At 35.5% G+C, this 17,953-nt stretch overlaps 1 protein-coding gene across 1 annotated transcript in view; it reads right to left on the bottom strand.

The window, feature by feature from the left end:
- LOC143227243 (LIM domain transcription factor LMO4-like) overlaps positions 1–16,100 on the bottom strand; it is a 54,246-nt gene extending 38,146 nt beyond the window's left edge. The window contains exon 1 of the mRNA XM_076458715.1: positions 15,778–16,100. Within this exon, the coding sequence (XP_076314830.1) occupies positions 15,778–16,100 (323 nt within the window). The remainder of the gene's footprint in view (positions 1–15,777) is intronic.
- Between the last annotated feature and the right edge of the window lie 1,853 nt (positions 16,101–17,953).

The raw sequence follows: 17,953 nt of genomic DNA, 5'->3' as shown, positions 1-17,953 counted from the left end.
ATGAGACTGAGTTGCCAATTCCATGAAACTAAAAATGACATTTCAATCAGCTTAGTCATTCGATATAAATCTAAGGAACCGAACCCCATCTTATAATCATACCAAATTACAGATATGTATCGTAGGAACCGATCCCCATCTTATAATCATACCAAATTACAGATACGTATAAGATGTTTTAAGTGAAATTTCTATTTTGAAAAAGCAAGAAGCAATTATACTTGAAATGGAGAAAATATCCATTGAAGATGATACTTAGGAATGAATGCTGTTCTAATCGATATCTTGGGAAAGATTGATGACATAAGAATCTTTTATGAAGTTGATGCTTCTAGCGAAAACGAATTCTATAAGAGAAATTCCACTGACGATAGCCTGAGTAATACTAGCTTTGATTTAAACTCTTAAAATAAGAAACGAATTACAAAATTACTTAGAAGAGATAAAAGGAATCTTACAAAAGGCAGACCCTGGTTAAGTCCTAAGTAAACGTATCATAACAGAAGCAAGAACAAAATATGAAGAACTAGAATCTAAGGTTTGGTTTGAATTTCGCGCAAAGCTACACGAGGGCTATCTGCGCTAATTTAACTCTGTAAAACGAGAGGGAAAACAGCTAGTCATCACCATCCACCGCCAACTCTTGTGCTACACTTTTACCAACGAATAATGGGATTGATTGTCCTATTATAACGCCCTCACGGCTGAAAGGGCGAGCATGTTTGGTGTGACGGGGATTTGAACCCGCGGCCCTTGGATTACGAGTGGAGTGCCTTAACCACATCACCATGCCGGGACAGGATCTAAGAGAAAAGCACTCAGCGAAGTTATACCATTACAACACGAATATCATTTGTCAGGTATTAGAAAACAATTCAGAAAAAGTCATTTAAAAAGAGTAAACATCTATGAATAGTTCAAACATTACCTAACTTTGTAATCATTCACACAAACCAAATGAAAAGTAATGGATAAAGAAGAATATGTTAAATTGGAATCTGTTCAAGTTGCTTCGAAAAATAGCAAATTTTTGTTGAAGAGAAATTCAATTAATGATAATACACTTATTAATAAATAAAATTACTCATAAATGGCTCTTCGAAATACTAAATTGCATGTGTGTATCATTAGCAAATGATAAAAACAAACAAAAATAAGTAACTGCATCCTTGATGTGGATGAAAGTACTTCCGATCTTCACTTCGTGTCCAACATATCAAAACTTTAATAACCATGCCAACCAAAAGAGAATGTATTGACGTCGTGGTTTTTTTCATTTATTGTGTTTTAAAATCCATCGAGTCAGTTAGAACGTTTTCAAAAAGTGATCAACAAACAAGAGGAAATCATTTGTTCTATCACCTGAAGTCGTTAAACATGCAGTGGCTTATTCTAGTATCATAAAAATGTTGAGAAATTAACCCACGATTCTAAGTGGTCAATTATAATTGTGCACTCAAAGACCAGTTTCTGATAGTATTCTAGTGACAGAGGGTAAGTAATCGATTATTTGTATGGTCATTAATATGCATGAGAAAGATCCAACGTGATCTATCGCCTGATGGTAATTAATAATAATTAAAGATAAGTCACCCAAGATTGGCTGGAGGATAATTAATTAGTGATTAAGAATAAAAACTATATATATATGACGTCATCCAGGAGTGATGCGCACACTGGGATCCTCCATCTTGAGGTCAAATGGATCTGACGTCATTCAACTCAGCTGCACCTACTGGGGACAGCAATTCATATAACTGTTCCTGCTGTTAGTGGGCGAAGTAGTTAGCTGTCATTCCAAATCGAAGATGTCTTGTACCAATATTGCTAACGTAAAAGACAACACGGATAGTCAATACATTTAGTTTGCGTAATTAAGTTTGTAATAACTGACATCTCTAACTTTGTAGAGGGAATCAGTAAAGAAAGGTTTTGGTTTGATTTGGTTTTGAATTTAGTGCAAAGCTACACGAGGGCTATCTACACTAGCCGCCCCTAATTTAGCAATGTAAGACTAAAGGGAAGGCAGCTAGTCACCACCACCCACCGCCAACTGTTTGGCTACTCTTTTACTAACGAATAGTGAGCAGTTAAGAAAGTTCCCTGCGTGAAGCTTCATGTAATGTGAACCTAATATATAAACAAGAACTTTGGTACATTTGAAAAACAATAGATGTGAATGTGTGTATTTAATTATAGCAAAGTCACATCGAATCCCTGATTTTAGCGTTGTAAATCCGTAGGCTTATTGCTGCACTAGCGAGGGGCAAATGTGAGAGAAAAGTACGAATTAGTGAATCGTCTAATAAAAGCACAGTGATGTAAACAGATAAACTAAAAAGAAGGCAGCTAATTATCACAATCCATTGCCAACTCTTAGGCTATTCTTTACCAACGAATAGTGGGAGTGACTACTGCATTAAAACGTCCTTAGGACTAAAAGGACGAACATGGTTGGTGGAATAGTGATTCAATTCCGCGATCCGCAGATTGCTCCAACCACCTGGCCATGTCAAGCCACGATAGATTATGGATCGGAAGGTCCGAGATTCGAGACGTAATATTCCGCTAAACACGCGCTATATTTTCAGCTGTGTGATAGTAAACACTGTTACTCGATGGAGTTTAGCCTTAATTGATTGCTATATATCTCTGATCAGCACTTTAAAACAAGGGACGGCTATGTCTAAATATTTGAGTGTCTAAAATGATCGTTTTAAGTAACATATTGCATGAACTTTGTTGTTGAATCCAGTGTATGCTATTCTCACCACTGGTACCGAAACCTGATTTTTTAATGTTATAAATCGGCCGATGTTTAAGCTGAAAATATCAAATTATATTTGTTTACAATCATAAATGACAGGAAGACCATATAGAATTAGATCCTCTTTTGTTTAGTTCGTAAGAATGACGTAGTTGATATATAATGTTTATAATTACATGCATATATATTTATGAGTACAAAATTATCTTTGTTATATGTCTTTTGTATTCTACTCATGTATTCACAAATCTGTATTGAGAATAACCTAGATAAAACATAAGACAAAAATTTTATTAATAACTTACACATCGTGCAGATTAAATGTTTATTTTCGAAATCTCTTTCTCGTTAATATACTGATACAGAAGCGCCATCTAATGTAATCGCCAACGTGCTGTCTACTAATCTCGGCAGGCCAATTTCATACACTTACATGCGTAAATCCAGTAGATCAGAGTCGGTAACTAATTTCTTGCTCACCAAAAGCGCTACAGCCGATTGGCAAATAAGACCAAGTCTGCAAGCAATCTACTGTTGGACAAAGTACTTACTACATAGCGTTTCTCATAGTCTAGAATGTGTAACTATATATCTATATAAAGAGAGTGAAAGGACTTATGTGTGTATATCTGACTGTGAATGTGTGTGTCTATGTATACATATATATATATATATAAAGATCTGGAATCTTCAATACTGTCGTATCTAATAATGGTCAAAGCAATTTCACATTCCTCCATTCTGATAGTGGTGGTAAATTTCGCGTGCGTTCACCAAATGAGAAAACGTAAGAGGACGAAATTGAACCAAATCTCTCTTGCTTGTTCGCTGTCTCTCTATCTACTTCCCGCACTAGATGCATCTTATATGATTACATTTCGACTAGTGAACCCAGACTGTTTGTGTGTGTGTATGTGTATAAATATATATTCAGGCACGTGTATGCACACACAAAAACTAATTTTATGAATTTCCCTTGTATATTCCCTATCGATGTTCACTACAATTGAAAAGCCAATAACTAACTTTCACGTCAGATTCTTCCCCTTATTACACCAAAAGTAATAAATCCTTCGAATGAGGTATAACGCTTATATCTCTGAAAACCACTTACTAATTGTTGAGAGAATCTACAATACATCACAAATGAAATTTACTACTTCCTTGAAGGTATATATATTTAAGATAAAATATTTTATTTTACACTTAAAATCCTTTCATTTTACCCTCCCTACCCATATGAGTAATCATCTGGAATTACTAACATTTTATGTTTTATAACAATATGAGTTTATACAGCAGTGTATCTGTTACACACTTGAATTAGGTATATACACGACTGTACTGTACGCAAATGAAGGCTATGTTGACGATTTTCTACAGTTCCTAGGACACTCAGCCAATCACAGACCTGAATATTCAGAAGGCTCGAGCCATTAGTATACTAATTAGTAATTCGGACTGGATATGTGAAGATTTCGAGTTCAGTGCTACAAAAGACTTCATATTTTTAGTTTTGGATGAATTATAAGACAGCAGAGTTCATATTTAGTGTTATTCAAGTTAACAAAAAAAAACATAATTAAGGTGCAGTTTTGCCACAAAATGTACATAATTTATTACCTCAAGTGGCGTTAGGAGCACCTTATATTATACAAATTATTATAAGTTAACCTACGTTCACCTAATATAATTTAAGAAGAGATTAATTAAACTAAACTCCAACGACATCTATACAATTACTCTTTTAATATTGTTAATAAAGAGTCTATACTAATTAATCTGTTAAGTCTGTTAACAAATGGTTTATAACACTTACTCTGTTGATACTGTTAACAAATGGTTTATAACACTTACTCTGTTGAGACTGTTAACAAATGGTTTATAACAATTTCTCTGTTAAGATTGTTAAAAAGGTTTATCACAATTACTCCATTAAGACTATTAAAAAGAACTTTAACAATTACTTTGTAAAAAATATTAAAAAGGATTTATAAAAATTACTCTCTTAAGATTGAGGTCCGAGATGACCAGGTGGTTAAGACACTCGACTCGTAATCTGAGGGTCGCGGGTTCAAATCCCCGTCGCACCAAATATGCTCGCTCTTTTAGCCGTGGGGGCGTTATAATGTTGATAAAAGAGGAGTCCAAGTGTTGACGGTGGGTGGTGATGACTAGCTGCCTTCCCTCTAGCCTTACACTGCTAAATTAGGGATGGCCAGCGCAGATAGCCCTTGCAGCTTTGCGCGAAATTCAAAAACAAACTGTCAAGGTTGTTACAAATGATTAGGCCTGGCATGGCCTAGCGCGTTAAAGCGTGCGCTTCGTAATCTGAGGGTCGCGGGTTCGCGCCCGAATCGCGCCAAACATGCTCGCCCTCCCAGCCGTGGGGGCGTTATAATGTGACGGTCAATCCCACTTTTCGTTGGTAAAAGAGTAGCCCAATGCATCAAGATTGTTGAAAAAGGATTAAAACAATTACACTGTTAAAACTGTTAAGAAAGGGTTTATAAAGAGTTAAAAATGCAGATTCAAGAGAAAACACAGAGGTTTACCATATGTATGACTTTAGAGAAAAATACATTTCTATATAGCTGCGTAATATATCGAAAGAATTGTAGCGTGACATGTATGAGCGTGTTTTTTATAGCAAAGCCACATCGGGCTCCCTGTGAGCGCAGCGAAGTGAATCGAACTCCTGATTTTAGCGTTGTAAATCCGTAGACTCACCGCTGCACTAGAGATGGGGCGTAGCATGGCATAAAAAAAGAAAAACAAAAGCAGTGGGTGGAAATCCTGCCTGTAATACAGCTATAACAAGATCACAAATGTGTCTATGTTTTTTAAATAAAAATTTTACGTATCAATCGTAAAACATTGTTTACTGATGTCAAACAGTTGTTCTAACTTCTTATGCTTGCTGTTAAGCTGCGTAAAATATTTAGATACAGTATATGTGATTTGATGCTATACAATCACGTATTCAGTTATTTTATACAGAGGGTGGTCGAATGAATGAATACTTCTTAAAATATCTTTCTAAGTATTAACACCTCCGGATAAACCCTATACGAACTATACTAAGTTTTAACGTAGTTTTGTTAAACTGAGTAAATAATTACTATTTTCACTGTCGAAGGTGACGGAGGTTATGTTTCACCCTGTGTGTGTGTGTGTTAACAAAATTTTTCGAAGACGGCTGAATGGATTTGAAAGAAAGTTAGTATATATTTATACTATGACCCAACTTAGAAATGATTAGTTTTTGCAGGATCAGAGTCAAATGTCAAGATCACGAGAATTAAAGAATCCCTATCTCTTAACATGGACGCCAATTTTTAAGACTTTCTTTGCTCAAAAACTCGGTCAAAAATGATTAGATTTTGATGAAACTTGGTAGATATGTGTAGACTATTATTTCTCATTGTCCTACCAAATACTGTTCGTGTCTGTTGAAAACAAATAAACATACGAACAAATTTTCCTATTTTTTTAAGGCCTCTCTAGTTTTATATCCTTTACCAGAAGAGGACCTGGCATGGCTTCGTGGTTAGGGCGTTCGACTTACAACCTGTGGGTTGCAGGTTCTAATCCCGTTATCAAATACGCATATCCTTTTAGCTGTATGGGGTGTTATAATATGATCGTCTATCCCTCTATTGATTGATAAAAGAGTAGACCAAGAGTTCGCGGTGAACAGTGTTGACTAGCTGACTTTCATCTTGTATATCACATGTGAATTGGGACAGATAGAGCAAATAGCTTTCAAGTAGCTTTGCAGAATATTAAAAACAAACTGCCACAATAATTATTATTTTTTAAATAAAATGAGTAACAGGTAAATCATCCACCCCAAACGCTCTATGAATAATTTGTCTTTAGGATTTGCGCAACGAAAATATCTAAAGTTCTACAATCGCACCCCAAATGTACAATAAAAAAAAGATCAGTCACTGACAGTTCCCCCATTATCTAACCAAATACTACTATTAATAGGCTCTCCAATACTGCCGTCTGTACGGAATAAAAAGGATAAGTTTAACAGGTTTCACTAATCATCCAAGAGAAGAGCATAAGAAACAGTACGGAATGTTTACGATTTTGATAAGTTGCCTAATCACACAGATGATGGCGAGCCGATAAAAATTAGATCCATATTAATAATGTTTTTTAAATTGCAGGGAAGGAAAGGAGTGAGCACGGTGGAAGGTCAAGCATATGTTAATCCAATATATATTTACACAGAAGAGGAACCTATAAGCAGACATTAATGAATGACACCATTTTCAACACCCTGGATGCAGCTCATAAATATAGTTAATACGCTTTTTAATTAAGTATGGAATGTAATTAAGGTTCTAAGTGCCACACCATGCCGTTCCAGGTAATCAAAAACGTCAGTGACTGATCCTTCAACTTTTTCATTCGACTTAATTAGCCTGAAAATGGTTTTAAAACACGCATTATGAATATCGTTTCTAAGTTACGAACAAACTACGACGTAACATACATATTTGTAAGTCTACATTAAAGATAAAACGTAAAATAAAATGTACGTTTTTTATAGCTTTTTTACGGAATTACGGAACAACCATAATATCAGATGACTATTACACTGACTTGCCGTTTCATTAGAACTGTCGTTGTCTGGTGATTAGGGCGCAGTATCAGATGACTATTACACTGACTTGCCGTTTCACTAGAACTGTCGTTGTCTGGTGATTAGGGCGCAGTATCAGATGACTATTACACAGACTTGCCGTTTCATTAGAACTGTCGTTGTCTGGTGATTAGGGCGCAGTATCAGATGACTATTACACTGACTTGCCGTTTCACTAGAACTGTCGTTGTCTGGTGATTAGGACGCTCGACTCGCAATCTGCCGATTTGAATCCTCGTCACACCGAATATTCTCGCCCTTTCAGCTGTGGGAGCGTCATAACATGACAGTCAATCCCATTATTCGTTGGTAAAAAAGTAGTCAAAGAGTTGGCAGTGGATGGTGATGACTAGTTGTCTTCCCTCTAGTCTTAGACTGTTAAATTATGGATGTCTTGCGCAAATTGCGCAGGATCGTCACCCAGTGTAGAATTGGACAACTTTTAGCAAATGCAAAATCCTGCTAGTTTGAGATATACAAAACACCGGGTGTTAAGAACAGCAGAGATATAGTTCATTGTGTAGCTTTGTGCTTAACTACAAACAAGGTACCAGACGATGTGGTGTTGAACTGGAAATATTCGTTGAGAAATGTGATCTACAGCTAATCTACAGCTGTTATAAATACGTGTATAGGAACAGGCAGTAGATATGTCTGAAGATTACGGTAACGAATACCAGTTTTAGATTCTTCATCTCAAAGATGCCACGCTGGATTTAGATCCACATCTAGAAATGGATTTAAAAAATGACAGAAGTCACTGTAGCGTTAAGTTGTTCTATTATTACCTTGGAAAAACTCTTGACCACGGGGTATTAATGCAGCATTAAAGAGTGGGCACTATAGGCAACTCTCGACATTATTCGTTCTTCTAAATAAGTCACATGACCAGCTCCTGTCACTAAAACACTCTAACATCACTATAGAAATCCTTAAAAGGTAGATCGTGAGACTACATAACACGCTTCTCATTTTCCTTTATCCAGTTTTGGGCATCGAAGTTGTGGTACCTTTTTTGTTCCCTCATTCTATAAAACCAAGTATTCTTCCGGCTGTCAGTTACCAACTGGTTGTTTTAATAATGCTTCTTACATAATATGGTTATAGTTAGTCATATCCTGGCTACTGTTGAAAAAATGTGTACATTGGGAAACAATCTGCTACAATTTACGCCTACTTAATCAATTTTTCCCTAAGTATCTTACCAACAGTTGATGACCACAGTTTTCTTACTATAAGATGTGTTTCATTTTCTTTGTCATGACGACAGATTGTTGAAGGTATCTTTGAACGTCTGATGAAAGAAATGATATTGGATAATAATGCATCCTACTGGCGGTCATCCACTACAATGCACCTTTGAGAGCCAAAGAAATCCTTACTCTTTCCACTATCTATCATCTTACACTTACAGATTTCATACAATTACTTAATAATCAATTTCGCATATACAACATATTGGTGTGTCTAAAAAAATGTTAATTTTTTTATATAATAAGATGGTCAACTGGTATACGTCTATGGTGTGGAAAAAGGGCAAAAAAATCACTGGTCATCGGCTCAAATCATAAAATAAATGGTAGGTTAACGAAAAAGTAAATTAATGTCTGAAGCAACTACTATCGAATCTCAAGGTTGCTTCAAGGCTAAGCATAACTGAAACAAGTATTTAATTTACGAAATTTTTTTGCTAGTTAGGCCTACTTTTCAACAGTAGGACATGTTGGCACTTGTTACCTAAGGTTATCAGAATCGAAATAATACTAGTTGGTAAATGAACTATTAGAAAGTGAGGAAGCTTAGTCGCACAAAGTTCAGTGTCCTTCATTCAGAAATGGTTTCTAGTAAACATATCGCTATGCGTTACACTTCAGTTATCGATTTTGCACAACAATGCAGTGGCCACCTACCGTTTAGTAAAGCAGTTTCATTATTTTTTATAAAAATAAACATTTTTTTTCTTTTCGCAAATATATACTAACTACTCATGTATATTATACTGAAGGCACCAGTTTCAATAAAATAATAGAATAAACCATCGAAATGAATATGTGCAGTAACTTTCAAATAACACAGCTTTTTACTTATCAACATTTTCCTAAAACAGAAAATATCTGTTCACAACATAGTCTATGTGTTAACTCTTTTTTAAGACACAAAACATCTAACACTTTGTGATGTAAACGTTCAGAACTTTTCTGCGCATGAACATGGAAGCAAATTGTGCTCTTACTTGCGTTGGCGTGACAGAGCTTGACGGTAAGGCGTTCGACATACAATCGGAAGTTCGTGGGTTCAAATCCCGACACCAAAACCGTCTTTTCAGCCATGGGAGCATAACAATGTGAGGGTCACTCCTACTGTTCGTTGGTAAGAGAGTAACCCATGAATTGGCAGTGGGTGGTGATGACTGGCTGCTTTCTCTCTAGTCTTTCACTACTATATTAGGGAAAACTGGTACAGTTTTGTGTTAAATTAAAAAGAAACTTACGCGTGTACTTACCTGTTAATAATAAAGCTTCAAGGTGGTACAACTAAATTTTGCACAACGGAATGTTTGATAATACACTTTACAGAGGCCCGACATAACCAGGTGGTTTTGGCACTCGACTCGTAATCCGAAGGTCACGGGTTTGAATCCCCGTCACACTAAAAATGCTCGCCTTTTCAGCTGTGGGGCGTTATAATGTGACAGCCAATCCCACAATTCGTGGGTAAAAAGAGCAGCCCAAGAACCTGGTTAAACTTCGACTTAAAGTTTTTCATATAAACATGCTGTTATTTTACCCTTTTGTAAGTTTTACTTAGGCATATTTAAATAATTTTAAAGAAGTTAAAATACGAGGTTTGTTTTCAGGCAGTGGTGATGTGAAAACAGTCAGTATTTTATAATTCAAGATCGCTTTATTTATAATATACAGTTTTTCATTTTCTAAAGCGAAGCAGAATAACAGTTTGTCATAAATAAAAGCTGCCACACACAACCTGCCAAATTTAACTAAACACGTAGATTTATTTTCTCAACATTTTAATTTTTTTTTCACATGTAATTCATCCACTCGCGGAAAACCAAATCACTCATGTGCTTCTGAGTGTTGGGTTTGTTTGGTTTTTGAATTTCGCGCAAAGCTACACGAGAGCTATCTCCGCTAGCCGTCCATAATTTAGCAATGTAAAACTAGAGAGAAGGCAGCTATTCATCACCACCCATCGCTAAGTCTTGGACTACTCTTTTACCAACGAACAGTGGCATTGATCGTAACAATATAACGCCTCCACGGCTGAAAGAACGAGCATATTTGGTATCACGGAGATTCGAACCCTCGATCCTCGGATAACGAGTCGAGTTGTCTTAACCACCTGGCCATGCCGGGCCGATATGTTCATTATGTCTTTTCGAGAAACTGTTTCGTAAGTATTAATATCTCTATTATGCTCTTTCTAATTAAAAGATATTTCCGTTTTTTTATATGAATGTATGAAACAACCTTCAAAGTACAATCTAGACCTCGATGATCACCCGTGCTAACAGTTAGATCGTATCGCCCTCTATATTGCATTTCAAGTTCGCGGACAAAGTCCGTCGAACTATCGAAAAGGAGTCATTTTTCTCAATTTAAGGTTTTTCTTTAGACTAAAATGACTTGACAGTTGGAATTAGACGTTCCTTTTGGCAAACGTCTTAGTTTTTTAGCCAACTCACCAACAGTGTTTGCACAGCTTATAAAATACGCTCCAATTTTCTTAATATATATAAAGAGTACAGTGCTACTTAAATAAAAATCTAGTTAATAACACGAAGTTTTTTGGTTTTTTTCAGTAATTATCAGAACTTCTGTTCTTGTACAGTTGCTTCTAAAAGTAAGCACTACTAATAACGGAACATGAAAATGCTCTAATGTATTTTGATAGACACAAATACAAGACTCAACATGCATATATTCCTCGCAAAACTCTCCACCTCGATAAACGTTTTACATTAAAATGCCAATTCACTTTTAGAAACCCCTCCCTTTTAAAGTACATATTAATCTAAGAGACTTAACCAATTGGGACTGTTATATATCATAAATACATCGATAACACATACGCCAGCGACTCTGCGATCAATACAACGCATTAACAAAGCTTTTAACTGAGTTTATTAAAGTAATGGGATTTTTAGGATATCGTATTAGCTATATATATATATTTCTATTTCTCGAGGACTAATGTAGCGGGCACTGCACGAGAAAGAAAATAAATTCATTAACCAAGTAATATTATCTTTCTAATTATCTGTCTGATTTTCTCTCTGTTTACTTTCCATCTACCTACTGCTTGCCTGTCTGTCTTTCTACCGATCTGACTTCCTATACTTGTCTATTTTTCGCTGTAAAAGAACCCTATCTGATAACAGTCGTTAAATGGTAGCATTCCAAATTTCATCATTTAAATAGCATTCTATGCCGATATCTAAACCTCCTAAAAACAAACAAAAAATGGCACATTTTCATAACACAAATTACGAGAAATCAAAATTACGGCTAAAACAATTTAGTTTTATTCCCTCATTTCGACGCTATATCGTAAATGCAATGGTAATTTGAGTGGTCACAACCAAGTAAAGTTTGTCATTCACAAAATCGTATATTGTTTCACATTAGGTGTTCTTGAATTTATTTATTTGTACGAGACTTCGCCCACAATTTTAAAGCAGGGAATATCAAACATGTCACCCGAAGTCGGGGTATCCAGGGGTGTGCTTATCTATATGGCTCAGCCCCCTATCGAGGAGAGGGGCTAAAAGATGCACTGAAGGTCACAAATATATATTAGAGATATAATAGTGGATTTAGAGTAGCTGAACCAGAAAATGGTATCATAATTTACGTTCTTGTTTACTTTCAGAATTCTGAGGGCGCCATGTTTGAAATTGTGCCCTTATTCTCACTCACAAGCTCGGTACTAATTGAAGTACCACAAGCGAATGTTCGTAATGGATTACTTTTCAGGTATAAAAACAACTTGGGGCACCAATAAAAGTATCTGGGAATAATGAGGAAGCTTAATTGTTACTCAGAAATTTTTATGAATTATGAGGGGTCCTTTGGGCTCCCCGTAATACCAAAGTGATAAACCAGGGGGGAAGGCAAAGAGTAAACCCCACTCATTGCCAAATGTTAAGCTACTCATGTCAGATCGAATAGATAGAACTTGCCATCAGTCATATAAAGAACTCACAGCTCCACATAGAAATAATAACACGTCGTACCTCATAATAGGATCTGAGAAGGAAACTTTTCTCGAGTACTGAATCATATAATGTTTGAATGAAACCAAATTACCTTGAAGAAGTGATGTATATTTAATGAAACAAGACTGTAATGACTTACTCAGTATTTGAGAAATGTTTCATTAGCTTCACAATGGCATTTCTGCACTGCATATGCCGCGGATATCGAACACCAAATCTAGATTTATAAGGCATAAGGATGAATAACTAGTGTTATACTTATTGATAACACAAAAGAAGTATTTATAGATAATTACCTAAACACTGATAAACACATCAGATACTTAAAAAAGTCATCTAATTCTCTGGGCCACACTATTTTCCATTCATTCAACAGAATATCTAACTTGTTCTATCAAATAATTCAACAACAATAAAACACCTTTTTTTTTTGTATCAAAGTCTCTCATCAGAAGTGTTTACACCACTAAGTCAAATACCAACTGGTTTAAAGTTTCATGTCAAGAGATAAACGTAACATTTCGTATTGACCAACAACACATAACCACTGTTTTCGTATCATAATTACTTTAATCTTTGTAGAACAGCGACGTTCACAAAAATTGCTTAGATCACAATATCCTCTTTGATTATGGAAGCAGACAACATTTTTATCTAAGTCCAAAATACATACAATAACTTGTGTTTTTAGATCACCACTCGTAGCATTTCTTGCCTAACACACGAACCGCAACTATAGTGGGAAATATGTATCAACAATGCTTTATAAATATTCTAAAGTTAGAACTCAGTTCCCTAGGTCGTAAAAAAAAAGAATGTTATTTAGCGTAGGGTATCTCTAAGGTCCAGGCACATAAGTTAAATCGTTTTTTTGTTGTTGTTTCTTTTACGGGTGCGATACTGTTTCCGTCCATACCTAGCATATGCTTAACAAGTCTTCCTCGAACCCAGTAACTAGGCGGTAAGTCCGAGGTCAGTTAACGGTAAAATTCAGGTTTAAATACCTGCAGTGTGGAGAACACAGATAATCTTTTGCGTAGATTTTAGCTTTTCGCTTAACAACAAACATTAGTGTCTTCAGTCTTATTATTTATGTAAAGAAAAAATTGAAGCGATTAGAAATTTTATTTTTTTAGTTTTAAAAGGAAAGTTTTCCTTTGGGGAGGGGGGGGGTCACTAAACTAAACGAAGCTGCGTTTTTTCCGCCGAGGATATCGAACAATAAGTTTTTGCTTTATAAGCCCTCAAACTTATCGTTGAGCCACCGGTGGGCTTAAAACAAGGGTATTAAGGATTATGAAAGCTATAGTGTTACAGCCCATACTATGTAAACGTATTAACAACACGCACTAAAATTATGTAATTATAATTTTATAAACTTGGGTCTTCGATCATTAATACAGATATCTCCACATTTCATACGCAAGGAGCTGACTCTGTTATACTTTTATATAAACTATAGTTACACTATGGTGCTGTTTTATATTCCTCTTGAAATTATTAAACTGTATAATTACTTAGGCCTGGTTGCTAGGGCACTAGACTTGAAATCTACGGAGTTGAATCCCGTCATCTAACATACTCGCTTTTCAACCGTGCGGACGTTATAATGTGTCAGTCAATCCCACTATTCATTGGCTGTGTGTGGTGTTGACTAGCTACCTTCCCTCTAGGCTATCACTTTAAAATTAAGAGATAGCCAACATAAATAGCTGTAGCAAATTTGTGCAAAATTAAACAAACAAACGAAAAACAGCTTTTGTAAAATCAACATAATTAAATTAACAACTCGATGTACTATTTTTAAATTTATTTCTGTACTTTAGTGCTAAACGCCACACAGTATTTGTATCGTATTTTTACCTATAATATGATTAATGATTTGTTTTAATGTTAGTGTGGCCCTCATACTGCATAATATTGAGTAAATTTGCTCACGTATTTTATTGTACTCACGTAAAAAAACTGACAAAAACCTATATCTGCGGACTTCTACTGTTTGAAACTGGGTTTCGATACCGGTGTTAAGCAGAGCACAGACAGCCCTTTGTGTAACTTTGTACACAATAACAAAACAAACAAAAACTTACAATATTATTAACGACTTATTTTTAATGCTAATGGAGTTCTCGTATTACATAATATTGAGTACTTTTTCTCCTACATTTTATAATACCAACGTAAAAAACGTACAACCCCCTCCCCACCAGCGGCACAGCTGTACTCTTTGGACTGACAACGCTAGAAAGCCAGTTTTTATATCTGTAGTGGGCAAAGCGCAGATATCCCAATGTTTAGCTTTACGCTTGACTTCAAACAAACCTACACTAAATGAATGAAGTATATATTATTTTATGTCAATTACATACAAAGCCTAGCAGTAATTACTGAGATTAACTGAAAATCTCTACGTAAATTTTTTGTATTTTTTTCTGTGTATAAGTCGTATGTTATTGGACGCTCCTACACCAACTAGCAATTTGTTGCATAAATAGGTCAAAAGTACGTTTAAAAAACTGATGGAATTCACGAACTCCATCGATAATTGCAAAATTAAATAGACCTTTGTATTCAATAAAAGTTTTATTATCTAGTACGGTCTAAAAAAAACACCAGAGGACAGCGTACCTGAATGTGAATCAGAAGGACTAACGGTTCTAGTCTTAGGAATCGTGGGTGTCTCATGTGAATAACAGTCCAATTCTGCTATTCGATTAAAATAGCCCAAGAATTTCTGGTAGGTGATTTTGTACATACGCCTTCCCTCTATTCTGTGAGTTCAAAGGACGTTTAGCGCATATAGTCCTTGTGTAGCTTTGCGCGAATATTCGCGCTGATATTCATTGTGTTAAAATTACTTTAAAATTAATTACCCTTTGTTCAAGTTTAATTTCTTTTTGCTACCTATGTAACGCTATAATGGCTAAATACTGTCGAAACATGACCGATTTTCACTATTACATTAGCTTAAGTTGTGTTTTTATTTGCGTTAAGATTAAATTACAACCGTCTAAATATACGGAAATCTTCAATAATTTTTGATAAAGGACTAAGTAAATTAAAAGCTAACACTTTTTTCAGCTTTCAGTATCTGGATTACTGACTTCTACTTACCTGACGTAATCATTTTTACAAAGAATCATTCCAGCTTTGGTGAAACAAGAACTACCTATGTCTGCCAGGGTCGCTTGGCAACATGAACACTTCAAACAGCCAGTGTGCCAATACCTATCCAAGGCGTGTAAAAGAAAACGGTCCAAAATTTTGCCACCACATCCAGCACAGCTGCGTCCTGTTGTAGTTCCTGACGTCGGTAGGGGTTGTTGATGATGGGGAAGGGGTTGAGAATGCATGCGAGCCATAGGTCCTCCACCCTGTGGATTCATCATACTCATCATATGACCTCCAGGATCCCCATTCTGTCTTCCAGTATTCATAGCTCGAGTACTGATGATGAAATAAACGATTGCAACTTTTAAAACGGTGGCATTTTAACTCTAAGAAAGAAAACAGGATTTCGTGGTTTTTCGGCCGGAGGTTTTCAGAGTTAATGGAGTTAAAAGTTGAAAAAAACAGTTCAGTTCCTCACATTTTTCTAAACTGCTGTAATACGAATGACCACAGGAGTCGACAGTGATGTCGCATTCGCAAAACCTAAAATAAAATAACAGACGTTATTAAAACCTATAATGTTAAATAGTATTACTAGTAGAGGATTTTAAAACATCTATAACCTGGAGAACACCTTCATTATTCTCACACAATATACAATAAAGACTGTTCACGTTCCACTGTAACAATATGTGTATCAGTCGCCTTGTTCTTACGTAAATACAGTATACAGGAAAGACTTTTCATGTCCCATGGTAACAATGTGTGTATCAGTCGCCTTGTTCTAATATACACTATAAAATAAAGAATGTTCACATCCAACAGTAACAATGTGTGTATCAGTCGAATTCTTCCTATATACAGTACACAATAGAGATTGTTCACGTCCTACTGTAACAATGTACGTATCAGTCGCCTTGTTCTTACATACACAACACAATAACGACTGTTCAATGTCCCACGGTAACAACGTGTGTATGTAATAAAACTTGTTTTCATTGTTACCTCCATGGTTCTTGAGAGTCCTCAGCTTCTCGTTGCAATTGATTTGAAGTATGGTGATATGGAAGTGCAGATGATACCTAAAATTATAACTTTTGTGATAATGTTTCATTACAGGACTTTCTGGCAGGACGTCATGTTCTGTAATTACCAAAACACTTAACGCAGTGGCATGAATACTACCCTACCGAACCTCTCATAAAAATAACTTGGCCCTCTACATTTATTTCGCTTGTTGCCAACTCTCAAGTTTGCCAGACACTTTTCTCACCCCCAACCCCTACATGGATGCGGGTAAGTAGTTATGCCACTGATTCAAGCCACTAGTCTTTGTTAATACGTTAAAAGGGGAGCCACTGATTCAAGCCACTAGTCTTTGTTAATTCGTTAAAAGGGGATATATGTAGTTTTAAACCGTAATGGTTACATTAGAAGTTTATGAATTGATTTTCCAGGAACGAACGTTCACTTGAATACTGTACTTGAGTTTAGCTAATGATACAATGACAGACTTTAAAAACCGTATTTTAGCTGAAACATCTCGTAGCTGTATTCTGTCGTTTACTCCTATGTTTGTCAGTTCTTTTTTAAAAACATCTATTTTTGTTCATTAATGCCCAGTCATATTAACCATTTGCAATTTTCTTTCAAAGAGTTTTTAAAGAAACGTTAATTTGTCAATTAAACAAACTAAACAATCTCCCACCGATATAATTCGTCAGTTTTTATAACAAATCAACAAAGAAAATATTCTCGAGTCGATGAATATCTCTTGCTAATTGGTTTGCATAAGATATTCTGCTCAGAGTAGACGAAACATTTTTTGATAAATCTACATTAATTTAATGGAATGAGCTTGGTATATTTTTAGTTAATTTCTAAAGTTTTATCTTGTACATAAGACTTAGTGTTTTTATCGAACCAAAAATAAGTTTGTTTGATACGACTGGCTTTATTCATTTTCTGAATATATCTAAGTTACATACTACTTTGCGAATAGGCCTTCTATGAGTGGTCTATACGGCAGTCCATGGTCTGAATATAGGGAAACAATTATAGAGTTAAATATGTAAGCGACACTGCTGTTGTATTTGATACCTTGTTCTGTTCTTTATGATGTTTGTCCTTTTTAATAGCATGATATACTCCATAACACAGTACTCAAGGAGTAAATCTG

The sequence above is a fragment of the Tachypleus tridentatus genome, chromosome 1 (genome assembly GCF_004210375.1).
Source record: "Tachypleus tridentatus isolate NWPU-2018 chromosome 1, ASM421037v1, whole genome shotgun sequence".
Lineage (NCBI taxonomy): Eukaryota > Metazoa > Arthropoda > Merostomata > Xiphosura > Limulidae > Tachypleus > Tachypleus tridentatus.
Note: the sequence above shows the minus strand (reverse complement) of the source record. Positions and strands in the feature narration are given on the sequence as shown.